The following is a 24,172-nucleotide window of genomic DNA, read 5'->3' on the forward strand; positions in this document are numbered from 1 at the left end:
TGTTATGGTGATCATAGGATGAACTGTCGTATGAGACTGCCGTCTAGGTAGAGAGGTCTGGATTCGTAGGGGATCGCGAGGCCGCCAATTGTGCTGAGACTGCCGTCTGGGTTCGTATGGGACCGCGAGGCCGCCACTTGTGATACTGTCGTATGGGCAGAGAGGTCTGGGTTCGTATGGGACCGCGAGGCCGCCACTTGTGATACTGTCGTATGGGCAGAGAGGTCTGGGTTCGTATGGGACCGCGAGGCCGCCACTTGTGATACTGTCGTATGGGCAGAGAGGTCTGGATTCGTAGGGGATCGCGAGGCCGCCGATTGTGCTGATACTGTCGTATGGGCAGAGAGGTCTGGTTTCATATGGGACCGCGAGGCCGCCACTTGTGATACTGTCGTATGGGCAGAGAGGTCTGGATTCGTAGGGGATCGCGAGGCCGCCGATTGTGCTGATACTGTCGTATGGGCAGAGAGGTCTGGGTTCGTATGGGACCGCGAGGCCGCCACTTGTGATACTGTCGTATGGGCAGAGAGGTCTGGATTCGTAGGGGATCGCGAGGCCGCCGATTGTGCTGATACTGTCGTATGGGCAGAGAGGTCTGGGTTCGTATGGGACCGCGAGGCCGCCATTTGTGATACTGTCGTATGGGCAGAGAAGTCTGGGTTCGTATGGGACCGCGAGGCCGCCACTTGTGATACTGTCGTATGGGCAGAAAGGTCTGGATCCGTATGGGATCGCGAGGCCGCCGATTGTGAGATCTTGGTATGCATAGTAGGAATCCCCTGTCCTTAGGTGATAGATTTATGTGGTTGTAGGATTGTAAATAGGTTCTAGGGAGGGGGTAACGTTCTGGCTGGGTTAGTGAGACTCTGATGAGCGAGTTCTATCTGATCCGAAAACCCAAGCAGAACATTTGGCGTCACGAACCGTTTACGAAACCTGTGTGCGTTGTGGTTGTATTGTGTTTGCCTTTGGCGCGTGCGTGGTTTTGTTTGTATATTATTTGTATCTACCTGCGTGTAATTTTCTTTTCTCTTTCTTCTTTTTCTTTTTCTCTTTTTCTTTCTTTTCAAAAATGTTTTCTAGAAAGTCGAAATCTACTTTTAAGTTGCCCGTTGATATTCCCGGCTGGGATTCAACGCCTTATGAAGCCTTAGCCCGTGAGTGGGCTGATTCTACTGGTTTGAGTGAGAATTGGAATTCTTTTTTGGAGCTGGCGGAGCCGGCTAATGTGATTACTTGCTTACAGAAGGCGCCGGTATCTAAGGGTGATGAGCTTCCCGTTTTAGGGCGCAGAGGTTGGATTGTTCTGTCTGCGTACAGGATTCTCCATGAGAGGTTGTTGAAGTTGCAGAACGTGCATAAGGATTTGGAAGCGAACTTTGTTGAGATTCAGAATGCTCATACTTTGTTGCGGGTTCAAAATAAGTTGCTTGCTGACAAACTTGAGACGTACCAAACTATTGCCGAGAGAGCGGCTGTGCGAATTGCTCGTTATAAATACAAGGCGTGGTCGGGTTTCGACGCGGAAGGTGCGTCTGGTCGTGGCGAAAGCCGGACTGGATTGGAATCCTGATGAATGGGATGGTAATATCTGGAACTCGAGTGATTCTCCTTCCTCGGGTGAGGAGTCTGCCAAGCGCGAGTCCTCTCGCTCCGGCCGTGCTTGTAAATCTGCTTCTTGCGCCTCTGATGGTGCACCCCGTGATTGCGCTCGTCCTTCGAGCGGGGTCGATGCTTCTTCAACTGATTGTTCCTCTACGTGTACTGGTCGAGCTCCTTGTGATGCTCATCCCGCGGTCTCGGCGCATCCAGTTTTTCGACGGAAGGTGCAGCAGGCTCCCGGTGCTCCGAATGGTATTGCTCTAGACTCTTTGGAGGATTTTACTCAACAAGAAATTAGTGATATTTTGCAGCGATTTCGGCAGCGAGTTGGTGAGCCCTTGCTCACATGGATGGTGCGCCTTTATGAACTGGGCGCTGCTGGCATTATGTTGGATGCTGGCGATTGTTTGAAGTTTTGTTCCTTGAGTTCGGATTCTACTGTACAGGATCATTTTCGTAACTTTAATGGTGGTGGTCAAATTTCTTTGCTTCAATTGGCGACTGAGGGTTGTAATCAAAAATATCCTACTGAGTCTGACTGGCCTGTGAATGACAAACCGTGGTATACTTTGCGCGATGCTGCGCAACGTCTCAAAGAGGAGGTGATGAAAACGGCAATTTTTCTGAATACTGCTGACCGGTTGCTTGATGCTTTCTTGACATCTTCTGTGCGGAATTGTATTATTTGTTCTTCCCCTGTTGCTTATAAGCAGGTCATGATGACTTTATTGATTAATCAGACTGGTAACATGTTATCTGTGATGCTGGAATCGGTACGCCAACTCGGTGAGTTGGGTGAGTGGTTTAAACCTGAACGGCAGTCCCGGCCTGACACTCGTACTCCTGGTGAAAATAAATTTACTAGACGTGATATGTTTCTTGCTCTTCTGGCTGATGGTGTGCGAAAGGAGGACATTGATGGTGAGACTACTTCTCGTTTGTGGGAAATGTTTCGCAAACGTGGCTTGGATCGAAAGGAGGGTGCCCGGCGTGTTCGGACAACTGAGTGTGATCGTGGCTTTTCTGACGGTAGCGGTGATGACGACCGCCGTGGGCGCTCTGATCGTCGTGATGATCGACGTTATGCGCGTGATTTGTCCCCCCGTCGTGAGAGAGACAGGGAGAGAGAGGGGGAAAGAGAGAGGGGGAGAGATGATTATGTTAACAGCAGACGTAGAGATGATAGGGATCAATCCCCTGAGTTGAGAAGGAGAGAGGATCGACACATATTGGCCGATCGAAACCCGCAGTACAATGCAGGGAACAGTAATCCATTTCGTAATGGAGATGGATATGAACAGGAGGTATCGATACCTAGGAACCGTGAGAGTCTTTATCCTGATTTATCCTGGTACACAGAACACAATAAAAAGGACTAGGAAATAGGTCAAGCTCCAGTACACAGATGGGCTCACAGAGATAATAGACCCTATGTAGATATTGATATTTATTGGAGACATCGTAATATCCAAAGGGCCCGAGCATTGGTAGATACAGGAGCGGAGGCCACTCTTATTCATGGAAAATCAAAGAAGTTTAAAGGTCAGCCTTTTACAATTACCGGATTAGGTGGAAAGAAAACTCCCGCAGTTCAAACCTTACTTGAAATGAGAATAGGTAGAATTCCTAGAAAAGAATACTCTGTATTAGTGGTGCCACTCTTAGAATTCATAATTGGAATTGATATTTTGAAAGGAATGACTTTGCACTTAGATGATGGATGTTACCAATTTGGAACTAAACATTATATATCGTCCAGGCCTGTACGGGTTGGTCGTTTAAGAATGCCCCCCATAAAAGTTCCTCAGGCGACAAAAGTGGTTCGTCAGAAGCAGTATCGTATTCCAGGTGGTCATGAAGAGATTAGTACCACTATTCAGGAGTTGGTGGATGCAGGAGTTATAACCCCAGTTACTTCTGCTTGGAATAATCCTGTTTGGCCTGTACGTAAGAGTGATAATTCTTGGCGCATGACTGTTGATTATCGAGAATTGAATAGACACACACCCTCTTTGACTGTTGCAGTACCGGATGTTATTACCCTAATTGAAAGAATCCAGAAACATCCAGGTACATGGTATGCATCCATTGATATTGCTAATGCTTTCTTTTCGATTCCGATTGCCCCTGAGTGTCAGGAACAATTCAGTTTTACGTGGAACGGGCGTCAGATGACGTTTAGAAGTCTTCCTCAGGGCTATGTGCATAGTCCTACGATATGTCACCGGCTGGTGGCAGAGCATCTGGCTGAGGTACCAGTTCATCCACAAATTCAGATATGTCACTATATTGATGATATTTTGATCCAAGGTGAATCACAAGAGGAAGTTCAGACCCAATTGGATAGAGTCATTGAGTGCTTGCGTGAGAAAGGTTGGGAAATCAACCCGGATAAATTACAAGGTCCATCCCAGGCTGTGAAATTTTTGGGTATTAATTGGCATGAAGGGCACCGAGAAGTGATCCCTCAGGTTAAACAGAAAATTCTTGATTTTGCAGTTCCGAGAAATAGGAAAGAAGCCCAAAGCTTCATTGGTTTGTTTGGATTTTGGCGCCAGCATATTCCTCATTTGAGTCAAATATTGGCCCCTTTGTACCAGGTCACTCGTAAAAAGAATGCATTTGAATGGGGTAAACCACAGCAAGATGCGTTCAGTCTGGCAAAAGAAGCAATTCAGCATGCTCTGGAATTATGGCCTGTATGTGATGGTGATGTGGATTTGAATGTGTCTGTACAAGGCCTTTATGCGAATTGGAGTTTGTGGCAGAAACAAGGCAAGAGTAGAGTACCGTTAGGTTTCTGGACCAAAAAGTTACCTGATGCTGGTGAGCGTTATACACCTTTTGAGAAACAGTTACTTGCATGTTATTGGGCTCTGGTGGATACCGAGCAATTGACTTTGGGACATGATATAGTTTTGCGACCTGAAATTCCTATCATGCAGTGGGTTATGAGTTTGCCGAAAACTCACCGGATTGGACACGCTCAAGAGGCGAGTGTGATTAAATGGAAATGGTATATACAAGACAGGGCACGTGTGGGACAAAAAGGAGTTGCATCTTTGCATGAGCAGGTGGCACGGGCGCCATCAACTGAAACTGAGAGTGAATGTTCCGTACCTTTAGTACAGGAGTCTCCTGTTAAGTGGGGTAAACCTTTTGATGATTTGTCCGCAGAGGACAGAAACCATGTCTGGTTTACGGATGGTTCAGCAAGGTTCATAGGGACGAAACGGCATTGGAAGGCAGTGTCCTATAATCCGATCACACAAAAATTGCTGAGTACAACTGGTGAGGGTAAGAGCAGTCAATTTGCTGAACTCTATGCTGTTTATCAAGTTCTGAAACAAGAGTTACCTGGCACATGTCATATTTTTACCGATTCTTGGTCTACTGCCAATGGACTGGCAGTTTGGTTACCGACTTGGCATTCCCATAGTTGGAAAATCCATTCCAAAGAATTGTGGGGAAAAGAATTATGGCAGGAGATTTGGGAAATGCTCCCACAGAGTACTGTTACAATCTTCCATGTGGATGCTCATACCCCGATAGACTCTCTTGACAAATTCTTTCATAACATTGCAGATGAGAAATCTAAAATTGCTGAGGCAGTGGTGGACACGCAAGATTCTGATATTGCGGGATTGGCGAAATGGGCCCACCAGAAAGCAGGACACTTTGGAGAAAAAGCCACTAGCAGGTGGGCTGCTGATCGAGGAATTTATATTCCCCTAGATTTAATTAAAAATGTTATTCTACATTGTCCCATTTGTCAGCATATCAGGCAGCGCAAAGTGCCCCAAATTGTTACAGGTCATTTACATCGCGGGAAATTGCCCGCTCAAATTTGGCAGATTGATTACATTGGTCCACTTCCTATGAGTAGGAATTGTCAATATGTTTGCACCATTGTTGATACATACAGTGGCCTGTTGGTGGCCCTTCGCTGTAAGCAAGCTACCCAATTGAATACTATTAAAACATTGGAATTGATTATGATGTATTATGGTGTGCCATTCCAAATTCAATCTGATAATGCATCCCATTTTCGTGGAAGATTGGTACAGGAATTCTGTGTGGAAAACAATATTGAATGGGTATTTCATATACCATATTATCCACAGGCCTCGGGTCTTGTGGAGAGGTTGAATGGCCTGCTAAAAGACCAACTTCGCAAATTAACAGATGGCAAGTATAAGAATTGGCGAGATTTTTTGCCTCAAGCGCTATTGATTTTGAATAACCGTCCTTTTCTAAATGCTGAATCCCCACTTATGCGTTTGTTTCCTCCGAATGTTGATGCTAAACCTAACGAGATCAGAGAGACTGTGATGTACTGGGAGATTACTCCCGGAGCTTTGGCTCCATGCAGAGCGACCCCAGGGTCGGCAGGTTTAGACTTGCATGCCATGGATGACACCATTATAAAAAGTAAAGATCGAGTCATCATTGAGACAGGTGTTGGTGTTCAGATACCACCTGGAAATTTCGGATTAATTGCCCCTAGATCGGGGCTGGCTATAAAAGGCATTCAGGTGCTTGGAGGAATCATTGATAGTGATTATCAGGGAGAGATTAAGGTGCTCCTGCTGAATAGCAGTGAGGTTGACTTACTGATACATAAAACTGACCGAGTGGCTCAATTGCTAATAATGCCTGTCTTCAGTGGTGAGATGGTAAAAGGCACTGCCCCAACGTTGCTAACTGTACGAGGCCAGAAAGGTTTTGGCTCCACAGATAATCCTGGGGCCAGAGTTTGGGTGCAGTCGCCTAAGAATCCCCCAGAACAAGCAGAGGTCATTGCAACCGGTCAAGATAACACCATTTTAGTTATGAGACCAGGGAAAGATAGCTGGGAAGCAGTCCCGGCTGACAAATGTTACTTACGAGAATGAATAATGCCTGTATTTGATTCTCTTTCAGATCATTCTTTGGACTGTTGCTGCAGGATGTGTCGGTGTTGGACTCCTTTTGGGATGGTACGACGAGAGAGGAGGGATCCCATCAACCCGGGCTGAGTTGAGAACCCGAGTGTCGCGTTCCTTCGCTGCGTGGGATTCGTCGCCAAACTTTTGGGTTACATTGGCCAAGCAAGTGACGAAGACCCCTCATTTCTGCTTGACACCGATGAGATCGGTAACTGATATATTGGCAACTTGTTTGGTTGCTGTCCCTGCTTCGTTAGAGACTTTGACTCATATTTTCAATATATCAACCGCTCGCCCCAATGTTCTTCTGGGCGATTTCGCTACCCATCAGTATTGCCCCTTGTGTACTGAACTGTCAGACCCGATACCCCCCATCCAGTCCCAAATAGTTACTTATAATATCACACAAGGTGATTTATGTTTTTTCCTTACGTGTAATCCTAGTGCAATTTCGGAATGTATGCGTTTAAAATTGAAAGGTGCCACCTCATTCACCACTCATGAACGAACTTTGTGCCTTCAAAGGACACCGAAAATATGTACTTCTGTTCAGAATAACATGACTTGCAAGAGTATGGTAGTTGCCCCCAGTCATTATCGCACGATGTTACTACCTGCCGGATGGCTTTTCTCATGTGGTAATACTTCCTGGCCATATGTCCCCGCAAATATTTCTGGAGGCCCTTGTGCCATTACTAGGTTGAGTTTATTGATGTTTTCCTCACATCCGAATGCCAACTCTCGTGTGATTCGAGATACAGTGAGGTTACAGGAGGATTGTGACTCATCTTTGCATTTATATTCTAAGTCCGAATACCTTAGCCTGGCTATTTCAATTATTGGTGTTCCTGCTTTGGCAGTCTATAATGCCAAATTTATTGAGAAAATGGCCTGCTGGATGGTGAAATCCATTAATAATACTTCTACAGTCCTGTCGGACATGCTATTAGACGCCCAGGGTGAACGAAGGGCTATCTTGCAAAATCGAGCGGCCATTGATTATCTTTTGCTTAAACATGGACACGATTGTTCTGATTTTGAGGGTCTTTGTTGTTTTAACTTGTCTGATCATACACAATCCATTCGAGCTCACATTAATAAGCTACATGACTTGACAGAAGAAGTTAGAAAACACATTGACCAGGGCTGGTTTGACTGGCTCTTTAATTGGTTACCTGATTTGCATTTCTTACGTCAAATATTAGGAGGTATTCTGATTACTATCGCCATTTTGATTTCCATCTGTTGCTTTATTCAGTGTATTCCTTCACTACTTCAATTCTGTACACCTGGTACTAGACATAGATCAGTTAGTTTTGTTTCATATTATTCTTCCACAGATGTTAGTTCTGTTTAATGAATGTATAATAGACTGAAGTCAAGGGTGAAATGTTCTGCTTGATTTTCCCGGTCTTCTTGTATTAACAGGTGATGGAATGTGACTTCAGTCTCTTACCATTCAAGCCTAAGGGTTAGAGTAGTGAATGGAGCCTATTTACTAGGCACTTTGACATGATTCTGTGCTCTTCCCCATAGATCAGGGCTTGCACACATAGCCTAGGGGATAGATTCGTTAGTATTAGGGATAACCTGTCCTGTAGTGAGGGTATTTCATGGAGCCGTGCTGAATTCAGGCCTGGTAGGCCTCAAACGGGAGAGACTCCATCTTTCTTTCTGCTCCGGCAGCTTGGGATTCTTCTAGGTCAAGAGTAATGTTTTAGTTATGAGGTGTTATTCGCTTGGAGAGAACCGGTTCAGGCCGGCCCTTATCGAAGGATTGTATTTTTCTTCATGCCGAAGACACTACATCAGGCCGGCCGGCTGGGAACGTGTCCTTGGTATGGGGAGGTACAAGAATTTGGTGGGCGGCAGGTTACGGGCCGGAATTTTCCATGAGGAAATGCACCTCTATATTAGTGAAAGTCTGAGGCAGTTACATGTTCAGTCCGTAGGCGGCATCTAGCCGTTAGCAGTAAAGCTACTACTTATTCCAGGGAAGACAGACGCCATCTTGAAGGCGGAGAAGAACTGAGAGACAGATGCTTTCCTAACAGAATAACCAGAGAGGAGAGAGTAGCCGATAAGGAAGAGGTCCCAGTGACTCGGAGAAGGGTGATTCCAGGCGAGCCGAGGCACAGACGAGAAGGGAGCCTAGATGACCACTGAGTGCAGGCTACATACTACTAAGGTGATGTCGACCCTTTCTTATTAGAGTGTACAACTTAATCTTTCACTTTTCTTTGCAGGTTATGTGTTATATCGTAATGTTATGTGATTGTATGTGCAATGAGTAATAAAGTATCCAGTTTGTAGTGAACCAACATGTGCTGTGTGTTCTTGTATAAGAGGGTAGCCTATTCTTCTAGTCAGCTGCGGCTACATGAACAGATGTTAACCCTGATCAGGTAAGTGGTAACTGAATAAGGGAAAGAGGAGCCCCTCAAACCTGAGAACAGGCTATGCCCGAACTGGCAATCCTTGTGTGATCTGATGAATAGTGAGACTGATTCCCTTTTTGTATGTTATGGTGATCATAGGATGAACTGTCGTATGAGACTGCCGTCTAGGTAGAGAGGTCTGGATTCGTAGGGGATCGTGAGGCCGCCAATTGTGCTGAGACTGCCGTCTGGGTAGAGAGGTCTGGGTTTGTATGGGACCGCGAGTCCGCCACTTGTGATACTGTCGTATGGGCAGAGAGGTCTGGGTTCGTATGGGACCGCGAGGCCGCCACTTGTGATACTGTCGTATGGGCAGAGAGGTCTGGGTTCGTATGGGACCGCGAGGCCGCCACTTGTGATACTGTCATATGGGCAGAGAGGTCTGGATTCGTAGGGGATCGCGAGGCCGCCGATTGTGCTGATACTGTTGTATGGGCAGAGAGGTCTGGGTTCGTATGGGACCGCGAGGCCGCCACTTGTGATACTGTCGTATGGGCAGAGAGGTCTGGATTCGTAGGGGATCGCGAGGCCGCCGATTGTGCTGATACTGTCGTATGGGCAGAGAGGTCTGGGTTCGTATGGGACCGCGAGGCCGCCACTTGTGATACTGTCGTATGGGCAGAGAGGTCTGGATTCGTAGGGGATCGCGAGGCCGCCGATTGTGCTGATACTGTCGTATGGGCAGAGAGGTCTGGGTTCGTATGGGACCGCGAGGCCGCCATTTGTGAAACTGTCGTATGGGCAGAGAGGTCTGGGTTCGTATGGGACCGCGAGGCCGCCACTTGTGATACTGTCGTATGGGCAGAAAGGTCTGGATCCGTATGGGATTGCGAGGCCGCCGATTGTGAGATCTTGGTATGCATAGAAGGAATCCCCTGTCCTTAGGTGATAGATTTATGTGGTTGTAGGATTGTAAATAGGTTCTAGGGAGGGGGTAACGTTCTGGCTGGGTTAGTGAGGCTCTGATGAGCGAGTTCTATCTGATCCGAAAACCCAAGCAGAACAATGACCAACACTGGCCTGAAGGAAGCAGGGGCTTAAAAGAGCTCACAGTACTCATGCCCATCAGATATGAGCAGGCTAGCAGCAGCCAGCCACAGGTGAGGTGAGTTACTCCACCCATCCTTGGCCTGCAAGGGTGGAGACAAAGCAGTGAACAGGAGATTATAGGTAACAGAGTTTCCAGCATGAGCAGACTGGCTTCCACAAATCCCAGCTTGGATTGGGAATGGATGTCAATTCCTAAATGATGTCCAAATGCCTTGAAGTCAGGATATGCATACAGGGGAGAGTATTAGAATACTGGAAAGCCCCACAATTCGGCCCCCTGGTGGTGGGAATGAGAGCACAGGGAGTGAATCGTGACATGCACTTGAGAGGGCTCCTCTGAAGTCACCCCCTACCTCAAAGGCACTTTTAGGTGCAAGTACTGGGTCTCTGACCCCTTCAACACAGACATGTTTTGGACCTGTAACCAGACTCTACTGGCTCTACATCTACACATTGCCAGAAGGACTGCTGTGCTGCCAGGAGGGACTCTGCTAACTGCTCTGCTGTGCTGACCAGCTGCTTGTTGAGCTGCAGGTGGGACTGCGACTTTGCTACCGGCCTTATTATGCTAGCCTGCTACCTGCTACCTTTGTGCTGTGCTGACCTAAGCGTTCTCCAAGGGCTTGCTGGTTTTCTCCCTGTTCTTGAAGTCTCAAGGCCATCAAAATCTTTGCTTCAAAAAGATCGAGCGCATCGCTCTACAAAGATCCAGCGCTTGCTTTTGACCTGCTAATGCTAACTACGGAGATCAACTTTATGCGCTGACTGACATCCCTGTCTTTGTGTTGGAGCTGACGCCGCAGAGTCGACGGAAGCCCTTCCAGAGCAGCCCCAGCATAGCCGTGGTAACTGGATTCTCCCTGGTGATGATGCCTCAGCGCCGACCGCCTCCGTCACCAGAGGCCGTGATGCATGCCGACTGCTCCTGTGAAGAAGAGATCACCGCGACTGTGACCAGCCCGCCGAGAATGCACCAACGTCTCCTGTGAGGAATGGTACTGTGCCTGGGATCGGGACCTGCGAGGTCCTCTGTGGTTTTCCTGTGCTCCCACGGGTGGCTAAAATGATTTTCATACACCGGTCCCCAGTGACCCGAGGCTCCCTTTCCGTTTGCAGTGCCTGAGAGCCAGTCTTATCCAGAGACTGTATGAACGCCTATCTGCTGATACACTGCCGGGATCTGTGACAGTCACCCCAGTCCAGTGAGACCTCAACAGGCATGCTAAACGCGAGTGCTCTTCCCGGCACTCACAGCTTTGAACATTACTGTATATAATCTATGCGAAGCTAAGGTGCTTTGTAGCACTGTGTGTTTTCCTGCATATTCGATAACGCTCATAACTTAAAACGTACAAATTGAATTTTGATCGTTCTGGTCTTGTTTTGGTTATAATATACTAAGCTATTTTTTTTAAACGTGTGTGAAGTCGATTTGTGGTGTATTCATTGTGTTACTGTGTGTGTTGCACCAGTACTTTACACATTGCCTCTTTTGATAAGACTGCCTGCTCGGCACCAAGCTACCAGGGGCTGAGCACAGGTTTTCTCAGTAGTGTTTCTAGCTTACCCTGACTAGAGTGGTTGGTTCTGCCTGGCCAGGGTGAATATCTTAGCCAACCAGAAACCCAATTTCTAACAAAATACAGTATGTTTTTTTTTCTGTGATAACGTTAACAAAAGCTTGGATGTTATTAAACACCCAGAGGGGATTTTGAACCCGCCCACTCGTGCACATGAAAGACAACTTGACGTGTAATAAAGGTATTTAGGGATAAAAAGTACAAGTTATGATGATTGGGTACAATTGTAATGATAATTAGTTTTGAAATGGTATCTTTCATGTACGCATTCTAAAGGGTTGTATTCGGAGGAGCTCTTTGGTTCCTCATTGAAATGAGACAATGGTGGATTTATGAATAAAGAAGCACGGATTAATGGGAATGTTGAGTGGCATCAGTTCAAATAGAGCCCAGGGCGGCACATGGGGTCCCTTTTTAGGTCGAGCGTTGCAGCGCATGCGCTGCTCACTTTGCGAGGCATGCAGTAGTCAGTATAGCGTATAAGCTTCGTGGAAGCTCCGCCCACTCTCCGCCCATCTATTTCATTGGCTTAAATGCTGCCTTCCAATTGATTTTAGGCTTGTTAGTCCCTCCTCATGACGGCCATGTGGTCATTTGTATCCTTCCATGGCTACTGGCCCCTTTACTCCAAAAACTATTTTCTTCCCTGTCCCCCGCCCCCTTTCGCAGTCCGTGATTCTTTGTTGAATTGTTTTTGTTTCATTGTTGAATCTTGAACAAGGGAAATTCATAATATACCTCGTTTTACCACCCTTAATTCCGATCCGCTGAAAGTGGGTGAGCTTAGAAACAGATCACTAAAAACAGGCGCTATATAAAAGGTTGTTATTAGTGCTTTATGTTGGCCACTGGTAATTTATGAGCAGTGGAAACGAAGCACATGTTGGGATCCTAGCCTCTCAATGTCGGCAAAGCTATGTGATCTTGGCCAAATCACTATCTGTGTTCCCGAATTCTCGTATCTTCCAAAACTAAAAGTGCTTAGAGACATTATAATCCCACAGTAGCATTTGTATGGGTGCGTGACAGTTTACAGAAGCGCCTGTTTGTGTTTACAGGGCGTTAATTATGGGCGGTCGAATCAAACACCTGAGTTATGATCTCGGCTCTCATAGTTGAGCCTCACGTGTGACCCTGGGCAACATTACTCCACCTCCTCGTACCTTAGTTTCAACAAGCATTTGCAATGCAGTAGGTCTCACATTTACGCAAGTTTAAGCTATTGGCATTGTAAATGACAATTACTTTTATTTATGTTTTAAAAACAAAAACAAAAATAAAAGGCATTTTATTTGCAATATCAATAGCTCAAACTTGCGTAAATGCGAGACCTATTGCATTGCAAATGCTTGTTGTTCATAGTTTCCTGTTGCTAGCTGATCCTCCTTCAGCTCACTTTAATTACCCACATCTTACACTTTTCTCACTGGTACCAAGATGGTGGTAACCGTGGTGAAATGAGATGTGAACATATCTGGGGCGTGAGCGGTACATGGGAGGCAAATTATGGGACTGATGGGTGTTAAACATGACGCCTGCCGCGTGTTAGAAGGAAAAAGGTTAAAAGCAGCTTAGGCAGAATAACTGGAACCAGGTCAATGGAAGACTTCTGCGTGTATAACATTCAGGCAGACAGCTCAGTGCCCCCCTCTGAAAGTTAGCTCCATCGGCCTGGGCCCAGCTTGCCTATGCCAAAAAATGGCCCTGATTGACATGCCCACATGTTGAACAATATTCATGCAGGGCAATATTCAAGAGAGGACGTTTTTTCTGATCATTCGAAAAATGTGCAAGACTATGTTAGAAAAAGGTGTTTGTTGGTTGCACGGAGTGTTGATTGGACAGAATGAGTTTGTTGTCTTTTGTTCAGACTACACGCATGGGATCATGGGATTTAGAGTCTTCGTTCTTTGTGATTTTAACATAAGTAATATATAATGAGAAAAATAGTACAGGTCTCTTAACAGAATCAAGACTTTTATTTGTTCTGAAGATATTTATTTTACTACCTTTTGTGTGACTTAAAAACCATATGCACTGAACCATTTGTATGTATTAATTTCAGTTCGTCCAATAACCAGTATCTAAATCTGGAGCACGTGCACGTTTAAAGCAATGACCGGATAAATAAATTAAGAAAGCATTCACATTTGAACTTGCTACCTAGCAAGACATTTGACCTTTAAATCCGCTGTGCTGTGCTACATTCATTAAAGCCCTCATTCTCATGACAGTGGTGTTTGAGATACTCCAGCCCCATAGAGAGGAATTAACGGTCCCCCTTTCAGATGCTTACAAACTTTGTATATTGGACTGCTGTGGCGAATCCTGTACAAGATTGAAACAAAGTGTGGAAATTATTCATGTTTAATGCATTGTTCTTTTTTCCTTTGCAGAGAATTTCTTGAATGTTTGTTGGAGGCCCGAAAACTGAAGGAAGCCGCTGCGCATGCAGAGGCAACATCAACATATATTAAAGAAAACGCTCCTCATAAATACCCGCAGCTTTTCACCTTGATGGTAAATATGTTTTTATTTGTGATGTGTTACTGAATATCCATAGTGTAACTGTCCTGGATAAAGAAATATGATTTTAAAATCCTAATCATACTTCTTTGTCAGGCTCCACCCACTTTACTCAGCGAGAGTAGCCTACCGTGTTCACTCCTAAATCACATTTGTATCAACCAGTGGGCATCTAATGATGTTTGTTTTACAGAATTAAACTTCATTTGTTAAAAGGAAGTGTCAGTAAGGGGAATAAACGCATGCGCATTTTATTCAAACAGCCTTTGAGTTTCCTCGGTTCATTCTGCAAAATACAAGAATGTACTTGGATGAAAAAGTGGCTTAAACTGGGGGAAGATAGCTTTGACACAACAAGTACTAACTCAATATGACTTAGTGATGGGTAGTTTCGGTGAATAAATGTTGTGTTATAAGATGCAGAGAGGCCTGTCCAGTCACCTTCAAAAGAATGGTTTGTGAGCGGCACTTCCTAGTTGTACAGCATTCACACGCTCAACATGACTTTTTATGTCCCACCTGATAGAGCGCATGCGCGGTTGGTTCAAACAATCTAAGAAAACAGACTCTAAATAGAAGCTTTTAACCCTGCATTAATTACCATTGGTTGTCTTCATTGTAAATAGTATTTTCTCCCTTTTCATTGGTGAGCACATGTCTGCTTCACTTGGGTTTCACATTATCTCTGTGTGTTTCTTTTCTTCCATGGAGCATGGACCACGTACTGATTGATTTCCTGAGTAGTGTTCTTCCTCACTAATCGTGCTCGGAAGGTGGTACTTTTTTTTGCTTTTTCTTGTAAGACAACTTGAAACCAGCAGAGTTGAAGCTTGTGTTTCCTGGTATTGCTCAGAGATTAAAGCATACAACTAGCAATAATTAAACTTTGTTTGTTGTGACCAATTTCCGTAACTTATATTTTGGCCAAATGTCGGTATAGTGATGAGGAAGCTGTAAAAATGGTCTCTTCTTTTAAGAATGTTGCCCTACAGTATGTGGTTTTCTGAACCAACGTTTGCCTCTGTGTCACATTTACTTATTTGTTGAGAACATCTTTTAGAATTTATAGGCTGTTTTATTCATCAAATATGCATTGATTTCAGTTTGCCAAAGTGCAAAGGAGTAAGCAGAGATAAAGGGAGGTAAGAGGTTTTTTTTTTTTATAAAAAGGGATGGTTTGGAAGGGTTACCCCTAAATAGAATACAAAAAAGGTGGGTTTGTGTAGGTCCCGCTGAAAAAATAATTATATATATGTATCGGCTCTGTAGGGAAAAGAATTTCAAGCATGCAGAGTTTTATCTGGGGCCAACTGGAGGGCTGAAAAATATATCCTGGATTAAACACGCAAGAATTAAACCCACTGGAGGGTTAAAAATAAGCTAAACTAACTACATGCCCCAGCATGCATTGTGAGAACTATGTAATTGAAACGGCAAACCGGAGGCCAATAAAAGCGATTGAAGAGCATGCAGAGGGGACATGCAGGCAATATATCCTGGTTCCTGACGTTAGCCTCTGAAGAGAAGCAAAAGGCTTCGAAACACGTAAGGCTGAGGGATTCTACGACAAGATGGGAAGCTGCATGCTTTACAAATAAAGTGGTTATGAATCAACCTGACAGCTGAGTGTGGCCTCGTATCTGAGCACTCTTTGGAATCATTGATATCACGGTGGCTCCGGCCATGGGGGCTACGCACCGCCTGATAAGCAACTGAAGGTCCGTATGAGGGATAAAAATCCTTTCTGTATCGGCGCTGCAGGGAAAAGAATTTAAAGCATGGAGAGCTTCATCTGGGGCCCACTGGAGGGCTGAAAAATATATCACGGATTAAACATGCAAGAATCAAACCCACTGGAGGGTTAAAAATATGCAAAGCTTGACCCAGCATGCATTGTGAGAACTATGAGATGGGAAGCTGCATGCTTTACAAATAAAGTGGTTATGAATCAACCTGACAGCTGAGTGCGGCCTCGTATCTGAGCACCCTTTGGAATCATATATATATATATATATATATATATATATATATATATATATATATATACACACACACTGAAAAAACCATAGCTTTTAGGCACGTTATAGTTAGAAATTAGCATTTAAAAAAAACATAGAAATTAACTGATAAAACCATAGGTTTTAGGAATGCTATAGTTAGTTGGACATTTCACTCATACAAAACCATAGAAATTCCAGGATTATAGTTAGTTCGGCTAACTATAACTCGCACCCCCGCAATGCACTGCTGATGACATCACATATTACATCATATGTACAGTGACGTCATCAGTGATGTCACTGACCATGTCATGAATGATGTAATATGTGATGTCATCAGCAGTGCATTGCGGGGGCACGAGTTATAGTTAGCTGAACTAACTTTAACGCCGGAATATCTATGGTTTTGTGCGAGGGAAATGTCCAACTAACTATAACGTTCCTGAAACCTATGGTTTTTTCAGTTAATTTCTATGGTTATTTAAATGCTAATTTCTAACTATAACGTGCCTGAAACCTATGGTTTTTCCAGTGAATTTCAAAGGTTTTTTAAATGAAAATGTGTAAGTCTAATGTACCTCAATCCTATGGTTTTTAAATTTATATATATATTAAAAAAAATTGTGAATAATTTTTAGTTAGGAAAACTATATTCATTCTTTTTTGTTTTAAATACTATACAGAAGTCACCCACCCTTCGCGCACCCTACACGATGGCTGCGCGCATTCCGGTAGCCATTTTGAAAAGTCGCGCTGGGGTCGCGACTTTGGCGTAATTTCTAAAGTATGAAATATCTTTCAATTAATTATAAATAAAAGTTTTCCTTTAACCCCTTCAGCGCTCATGACGGAACCACTCCGTCATGAGCCACGGGTGCCGTGTGCTCATGATGGAGTGGTTCCGTCATGCTGCGGCCGTTGGCCGCTGCTCCTCCCACGCTGCGCTGATTCCCCGCCTGTGCGGGCGATTAGCGCAGTGGGCGGAGTCATGACGGAACCACTCCGTCATGAGCACAGCTCAACCGTGGCTCATGACGGAGTGGCTCCGTCATGAGCACAGCGCCACCGCGCTGCCCCCAAACCCCCCCCAGCGCTGCGGCGGAATTCCTGCCGCAGCCAAGGGGTTAGTTGTTTGTCTAAATTTATTATTAAAAGTATTTTTAAAGTATTATTTTCAATATAATTTTGACAAAAAATTATTCGATTATTATTGGATTCGGAGGTAAGAAGGGATGGCCATTTTGCTTGATCTGTTTTGCAAGATTTTTTGGTCTAGTCAGGCGGACACCCTCCTCTGGGTGAGGTACGGCTTGAGGATTCTATTCAAAAGGTGAGGAATCAACAGGCAGAAGTATCCATCAGAAGAGCAAGTTTTCTGGTGGAAACACTATCTGCCTGTGGATTGCTCACTGTCCCACCCGCCTCCCCGTTGTCCACCTGTTTCAACCAAAAAGATGCTTTTGGTGCACATGCATCAACCAAACAAAAAGCGATTCCTTAATAGCGAGAAATAAGGAATCGTTATTAAGGAATCGCTTTTGGGCATGCATCAACAGATTCGGTAAATTTTAGCGATTCCTTAAAAATCGCTATTTTTACCGAATAATCAATAGCGGGGCATGCAAACTCCGATTAGCTAATAGCGAGTTCGGTAATACCGAATTAGCTAATAGCGAATTCGGTATTAGCGAAATCGCAAATGACCGCGTCGCTCCGGGAACGTGTAGATGACATCACCAACCAGGAAATACTGCAGCCCCACCCTCATTGCCTCGACAGAGGAGCAAACAGGAGCTGTGAGTGAAGACTGCCTGTGCAGATTGAAGCCACACCGACTGAGCTATCCGCCAAACCAAAGAACCATGGAGAAGGAAGCACCATCCAGCGCTGAGGCTGCACGCAAGCGCAAGCGCAAGTTCTCCGACAGGGAGCTGGAGCACCTGATAGAGGGAGTCAGCAGCAAGCACGATCGCCTTTTTGGTAAGCTGTCCCTCAAGGTGCCTGAGGGGGAGAAACGGCGCATATGGCAGCGCATCCGGGAGAGGGTGAATGCTGTTGGTGTGACGCCCCGCAGCATTGACGACCTCAAGAAAAGATGGTACGACCTGCGGAAGCGTGCTAAGGAGAGGATTGCGGAGAGGCTCCGGGAGGCGACCAGAACCGGAGGCGGCCCTTCGACGGTCCAAGCCAACACTGCCCTGGAGGAGCTGGTGGAAGGGACAATCGAGCGTGAAGCCATCGTGGGAGTGACCCAGATGGACACCTCCGGCGCAGCCACAAGTGCCCAAGGTAAGATGCATGCCTGTGCCCATACCCAGCATAGCGTAAATCCATTCCCATGCCCCCAGCAGGATCAGAGTGTGCATGCAGCTTTGGCCCACACAGCTTTACTGTTAACACTAGTGCATCATGGGAGTTGTAGTCTAGTCTGCCCAGTGTGCATGTACAGGCGTAAATACAATTACGAATCACCACATAAGTTGAACATAGACTGTTTATTTAGTGGATCACAGAGGGACATGTATGTGTACGACACTACGCAGGTGTAACTATCCCACTAACCATGCACTGTTTCACACACAGATGCATCTCCTGGGGAATCGGACGACAGCGGGCAGTTGATTATATCCGAGACACCTGTGGATTCCGACATGGAGACAGCGCAGGATGCGCATACATCACCTCCACCTGCCACCCCACCACCACCCCCACCACCACCACCCCCACCACCACCAGCACCACCAGCACCAGCACCACCAGCACCAGCACCAGCCACACCAGCTGCAGCTACAACAGCCACTAAAGCGCCGAGGCGCAGGTCCCAAGTTGCGCACTTGCAGGTGATGGGAACACCCTCCACACAATTGGGACAAAGTCTGTGCACCATCACACCGCCTGCTGCACCACCTGGACGCGGCAGACTGCCACAGCGGTGCAGGGCTCGGCCAAGTTCTGTCTCCTCAGGCGACCTTGATCTCCCACAAACTTCTGCCATCGAGGAGAGGATGCTGCATGTACAGCGCCTGCAGGGACGACACATGGCAACAATAAGCTCAAATATCGTGCGCCTTGCAAGGGAAATGCGTGCCATGACTGCAGCGGTTAGGGACATGACCACTGTGGTGGCAGAGGGCAATGGGCACCTCAGGGAGGACATCCATGAGCTCACCCGTGCCATGAGGGAGGGCCATGAGTGCGAGAGGAGGAGGCACCGTCAGCAATTGGTGCGGTCCGCGGCCTCTACAAAGACCATCACACGTCTCAGCAACAGCACCGCAGTGTTGGCACGCTGCTCGGTGTCCTTGCAGGTGGACCTTGGGCACTTTTGCGGGGATGTTGCCAAGGCACTAGGGCAGATGACCGCTGCTGTCGAACACCTACAGAGCGGCACATTCAGTACTGGTGCATTGGGAGGGGAAGACGGCAGTGAGGCTGCCTCGAGTGTCAGCAGTGTGTCAGTGGCAGAGGCCAGCACCAGGCGCCGCAGTTCGCGGGCCTCCACGGGGACAGGCCGTGGTGAGGCATCGGAGACACCTGAGCGGAGGCTTGGTGTGCGTGGCAAGCGCCACTAGACAGATTTACAGCCATACCTGACCGTGGTGGGGCAACCATGGTCCTCACCTCCCTGAGGCTGCACAGCCGTGACTTTAACGCACATTTGTAATAACTTTTGTCATGTGGAGCATTATTTACATCGCTTGTTTGGTTGCACATACCGCAGTGCTACTGTGCATTAAACAGTTGCACCCCCAACAAAATAGTAATGTATCATTCTCACCTGATTCAGAAATGATGTTGCATGATGTATGTCCGCCTCCTATGGCCCTCTGCTGTGTTAGGGATGTGTGCCTGTCGGTGTTGGGCGGGTGGTTGGTCATCCCGGTGGTCGTCATTCCTGTCCACCTCTATGGGTATCCCCCTTCTGGTCGCAATGTTGTGCAGCATTGCACATACAGCAATAATCCTGCAGCAGGTTTCAGGTTTGTATAGCAAGGCGCCGCCAGTCTTATGTAGGATTCTAAAGTGACTCTTCAGAATCCCAAATGTCCTCTCTATGACATTCCTAGTGCTTATGTGTGCTGCATTGTAGCGTTGTTCCTGTGGGGTTGCTGGATTGATGTATGGGATGAGTATATATTCACGCAGGGCGTAAGCACTGTCACCTAGAAGATAGAAGCAAAGACTTAGCAATGGTGATGTTCATACATGTGTGGTGTTCATGTGGGGAAGCGGAATTTGTACGTACCAAGCAGGAGTCCCTCTCCAAATTCTCAGTTGAGTAGACGCCTGTGGATTCCACTGTGGCGGAATATGTAGGAGTCGTGTGTGCTCCCCGGAAATTGTGCCACTAGGTCCGTTATGATGTGATTGGCATCGCACACAACCTGCACGTTGATTGAGTGGTATGACTTGCGGTTACGGAATATGTACTCATTTGCTGCGGGTGGACATATGGGGATATGCGTACAGTCGTTGCATCCAATTACATGGGGGAATTGTGCCACCTGGTAGAATGCCTGTTTGTTGCGGTCCAACTGCTGTGGGGTTGTGGGGAAGCTGATGTGGGTGTGTAGCATTGTCAGCATGGCATCTAGGAATTTCTTGAAGAAGCGTGAGAGTGCACTTTGCGATACGCCTCCGGCTACCGCAATTACCCCCTGGAAACTTCCTGAGACCAGTAGGTGCAGGCTGCATAGGACCTGGACGTGCGCAGGGATTGCATTGGTCCGGTGTGTCTGGTACTGCAGTAATGGTTCCAGGTCTGCAATGAGGCGCATGATCAGGGCACGATTCAGTCGATACTTCTCGTACACCTTGTCCTCATTCTGCCCGAGCAAGGTGATGCGCAGTCTGAAAACTCTCTCCTGGACCCTTCTCCTGCGCTGTCCTGCCGCATTGATACGCATCCTCCTTGCAAGCACGTAGAGGGCTGCCATTTTGTGGTAGCCAACAGGGTCTCCTTGGCCACATTTAAGGGTTTGGTGATTAACACAATCAGTTGCACATGTTTAATTTTTTTTTTTTTATTCACATGACTTTTTTTTAACTTTACCTCCAGGTTCTGATTCCCCTTATTTAGCTCATGCTAAATAGCGATTTTTGGGATTTTCGGTATTTGCGACTGTTGTTGCATTGGGTTGCGATTCGTTATTAGCCATTGGCACTTGCCGGGAGCTATTAGTGATTTCGGTGATTGCTAATTCGGTATTTAGGGATTCGGTATTTTTGCATGTTGGTTATTTGCGATTCGGTATTTTACCGGATTTCATTTAGCGATTAGTTATTTGCTCACATTTTGGGTTGATGCATTGGGATTCGGTTTATTTTACTCGCTAACGGGTGATTTTAGCGATTCGGTATTTTACCAACTGGATTTTGGCTTGATGCATGTGCCAGTTTATTGTTTGGCATGAATGTTTTTAATATGTCTTAATCATGCTTATGTTTTAATAGTGAGAAATGCTTGATCTGTTGCTATTTCTTTATGCCTTTATTTGTTATGCATTTGTGTATATATATATATATATATATATATGTATATTTACTATACTATGTATACATGTGAAAATGTGTCGGTCCACCTGTTTACCTCGGTGGCCCGGAAAAAATGGGTGGAACTGACGTCAGCACGCCGATGAGGTCCTCTTATGGCTCCTATAATGTCATACGGTGCTGCGAGCAGAGCTGTGCTAATATGACATCGTCGTCGACGTGGGAGAGCTAGGAAAAATTTTTTGCGGTGTGCTGGCGCAGGGGATATTCACCTAAGTGTTCAGGCTAGTCCTTTGGGAGCAACTGTTTATGTTGCCACTCCAGAAACCGAAACCAGTGATCCGAGGGAGGAGGCCCTGCAGATGGCACACGAGGTGGGGAGCCCAGTCGAGTGCACCGGTGGGGCAGCGAAGTGACAAGCACCACTACCCACAGAAAAGGTAACGAGGGCACTGTATAACACAGGATCTTCTCTTTGTATCTGGCAGGAACAACAAGGTTAAAATGCCCTAGTTCCAAAATGTAGAATTGGTGCTACAATGGTCTTCAACAGGACCTGCGATGGATGCCGCTTCTGCCTTCCGTACACTGGAGGCGGCACATGGGTCACACGGTACGGTCATACTGCGGTGGATCGCTCACTCGTTAACCTCTCATGGCACTGCTCCACACTTCGGGGACAACGCTTTCCATTAGCTGTGTTTTCTGATGACGTGTCACGCCGGCCCCGTCCAACAGCAGAACCCCTTTAGATCCAAACAGACTCTTCCACTCTCTCACCGGAAGTGAAACCAGGCCACGCGGACACTTTCACAATGCAACAGCCGGGAATGCACTTTTCGGTAAGAAAAACACATTCCTTCCTCCTAATTTATCAAATAAACAACTCACTGAAAAACAGGGGCCAGCTTTGATCGGTAAACAGCCGTTACAACGACTTTTTTACTTCGCGATACCATTACAATGCATGCATTACCACGCATGCGTTGTACATCGCGAAGTCATTACTACGCATTTTTTTAGAACGCATGGTCATTTACCACGCATGCCTTTACAACGAATTTTGTTGTAAAGGTATGTATGGTAAATGACCATGAGTTCTAAAAAAAAAATTAGACGATCCATGTCATTGTAAGGAAACGGAGGCTGTTCCATTTCCTCATAATGACGTGCAGCGCCCCACAGAGACGAAATGGAGCAGGGACCACGAGGAGAGAGGAACCACGAGGAGTGAGAGGTAAGGGGGATTGGGTATGGGGTGGTGGTTACTTTTCTAAGGTTTAAGGTAGTGCAGTGGTGTTTGGGTAGTGTAGTGGGTCATGCTGAGGGTAGTGTTTTAGGGTTTAGGGTAGTGCAGTGGTGTTGGTGTAGTGTAGGGGGCCATGCTGGGGGTAGTGTTTTAGGGTTTAGGGTAGTGCAGTGGTGTTTGGGTATTGTAGGGGGCCGTGCTGACGGTAGATTTAGGGTTTAGGGTAGTGAAGTGGTTTGGGTAGTGTAGGGGGTCGTGCTGGGGGTAGATTTAGGGTTTAGGGAAGTGCAGTGGTGTTTGTGTAGTGTAGGGGGTCGTGCTGGGGGTAGTGTTTTAGGGTTTAGGGCAGTGCAGTGGTATTTGTGTAGTGTAGGGGAGCGTGCTGGGGGTAGTGTTTTAGGGTTTAGGGTAATGCAGTGGTGTTTGGTTAGTGTAGGGGGTCATGCTGGGGGTAGTGTTTTAGGGTTTAGGGTAGTGCAGTGGTGTTTGGGTAGTGTAGGGGATCGTGCTGGTGTAGTGTTTTAGGGTTTACGGTAGTGCAGTGGTGTTTGGGTAGTGTAGGGGGTCATGCTGCGGCTAGTGTTTTAGGGTTTAGGGTAGTGCAGTGGTGTTTGGGTATTGTAGGTGGTTGTGCTGAGGGTAGATTTAGGGTTTAGGGTAGTGAAGTGGTGTTTGGGTAGTGTAGGGGGTCGTGCTGGGGGTAGATTTAGGGTTTAGGGTAGTGCAGTGGTATTTGGGTAGTGTAGGGGGTTGTGCTGGGGGTAGATTTAGGGTTTAGGGTAGTGCAGTGGTGTTTGGGTAGTGTAGGGAGTCATGCTGGGGGAGTGTTTTAGGGTAGTGCAGCGGTGTTTAGGTAGTGTAGGGTGTCGTGCTGGGGGTAGTGTTTAAGGGTTTAGGGTAGTGCAGTGGTGTTTGGGTAGTGTAGGAGGTACTGCTGGGGGTAGTGTTTTAGGGTTTAGGGTAGCGCAATGGTGTTTGGGTAGTGTAGGGGGTCGTGCTGGGGGTAGTGTTTAGGGTTTAGGGTAGTGCAGTGGTGTTTGTGTAGTGTAGGCGGTCATGCTGGGGTAGTGTTTTAGGGTTTAGGATAGTGCAGTGGTGTTTGGGCAGTGTAAGGGGTCGTGCAGGGGGTGGTGTTTCAGGGTTTAGCGCAGTGCAGTGGTGTTCGGGCAGTGTAGGGGGTCTTGCAGGGGGTGGTGTTTCAGGGTTTAGGGCAGTGCAGTGGTGTTCGGGCAGTGTAGGGAGTCTTGCTGGGGGTGGTGTTTCAGGGTTTAGGGCAGTGCAGTGGTGTTCGGGCAGTGTAGGGGGT

The 24,172-nt window shown here is 46.6% G+C and overlaps 1 protein-coding gene across 1 annotated transcript in view; it reads left to right on the forward strand.

Moving 5' to 3' along the window:
* Positions 1 to 24,172, forward strand: part of CFAP46 (cilia and flagella associated protein 46) — a 1,240,276-nt gene that overhangs the window by 267,699 nt on the left and 948,405 nt on the right. The window contains exon 7 of the mRNA XM_085606190.1: positions 13,995 to 14,118. Coding sequence (XP_085462316.1) covers positions 13,995 to 14,118 — 124 coding nt within the window. The remainder of the gene's footprint in view (positions 1 to 13,994; positions 14,119 to 24,172) is intronic.

Source organism: Triturus cristatus, chromosome 1_2 (assembly GCF_964204655.1).
Source record: "Triturus cristatus chromosome 1_2, aTriCri1.1, whole genome shotgun sequence".
Classification (NCBI taxonomy): domain Eukaryota; kingdom Metazoa; phylum Chordata; class Amphibia; order Caudata; family Salamandridae; genus Triturus; species Triturus cristatus.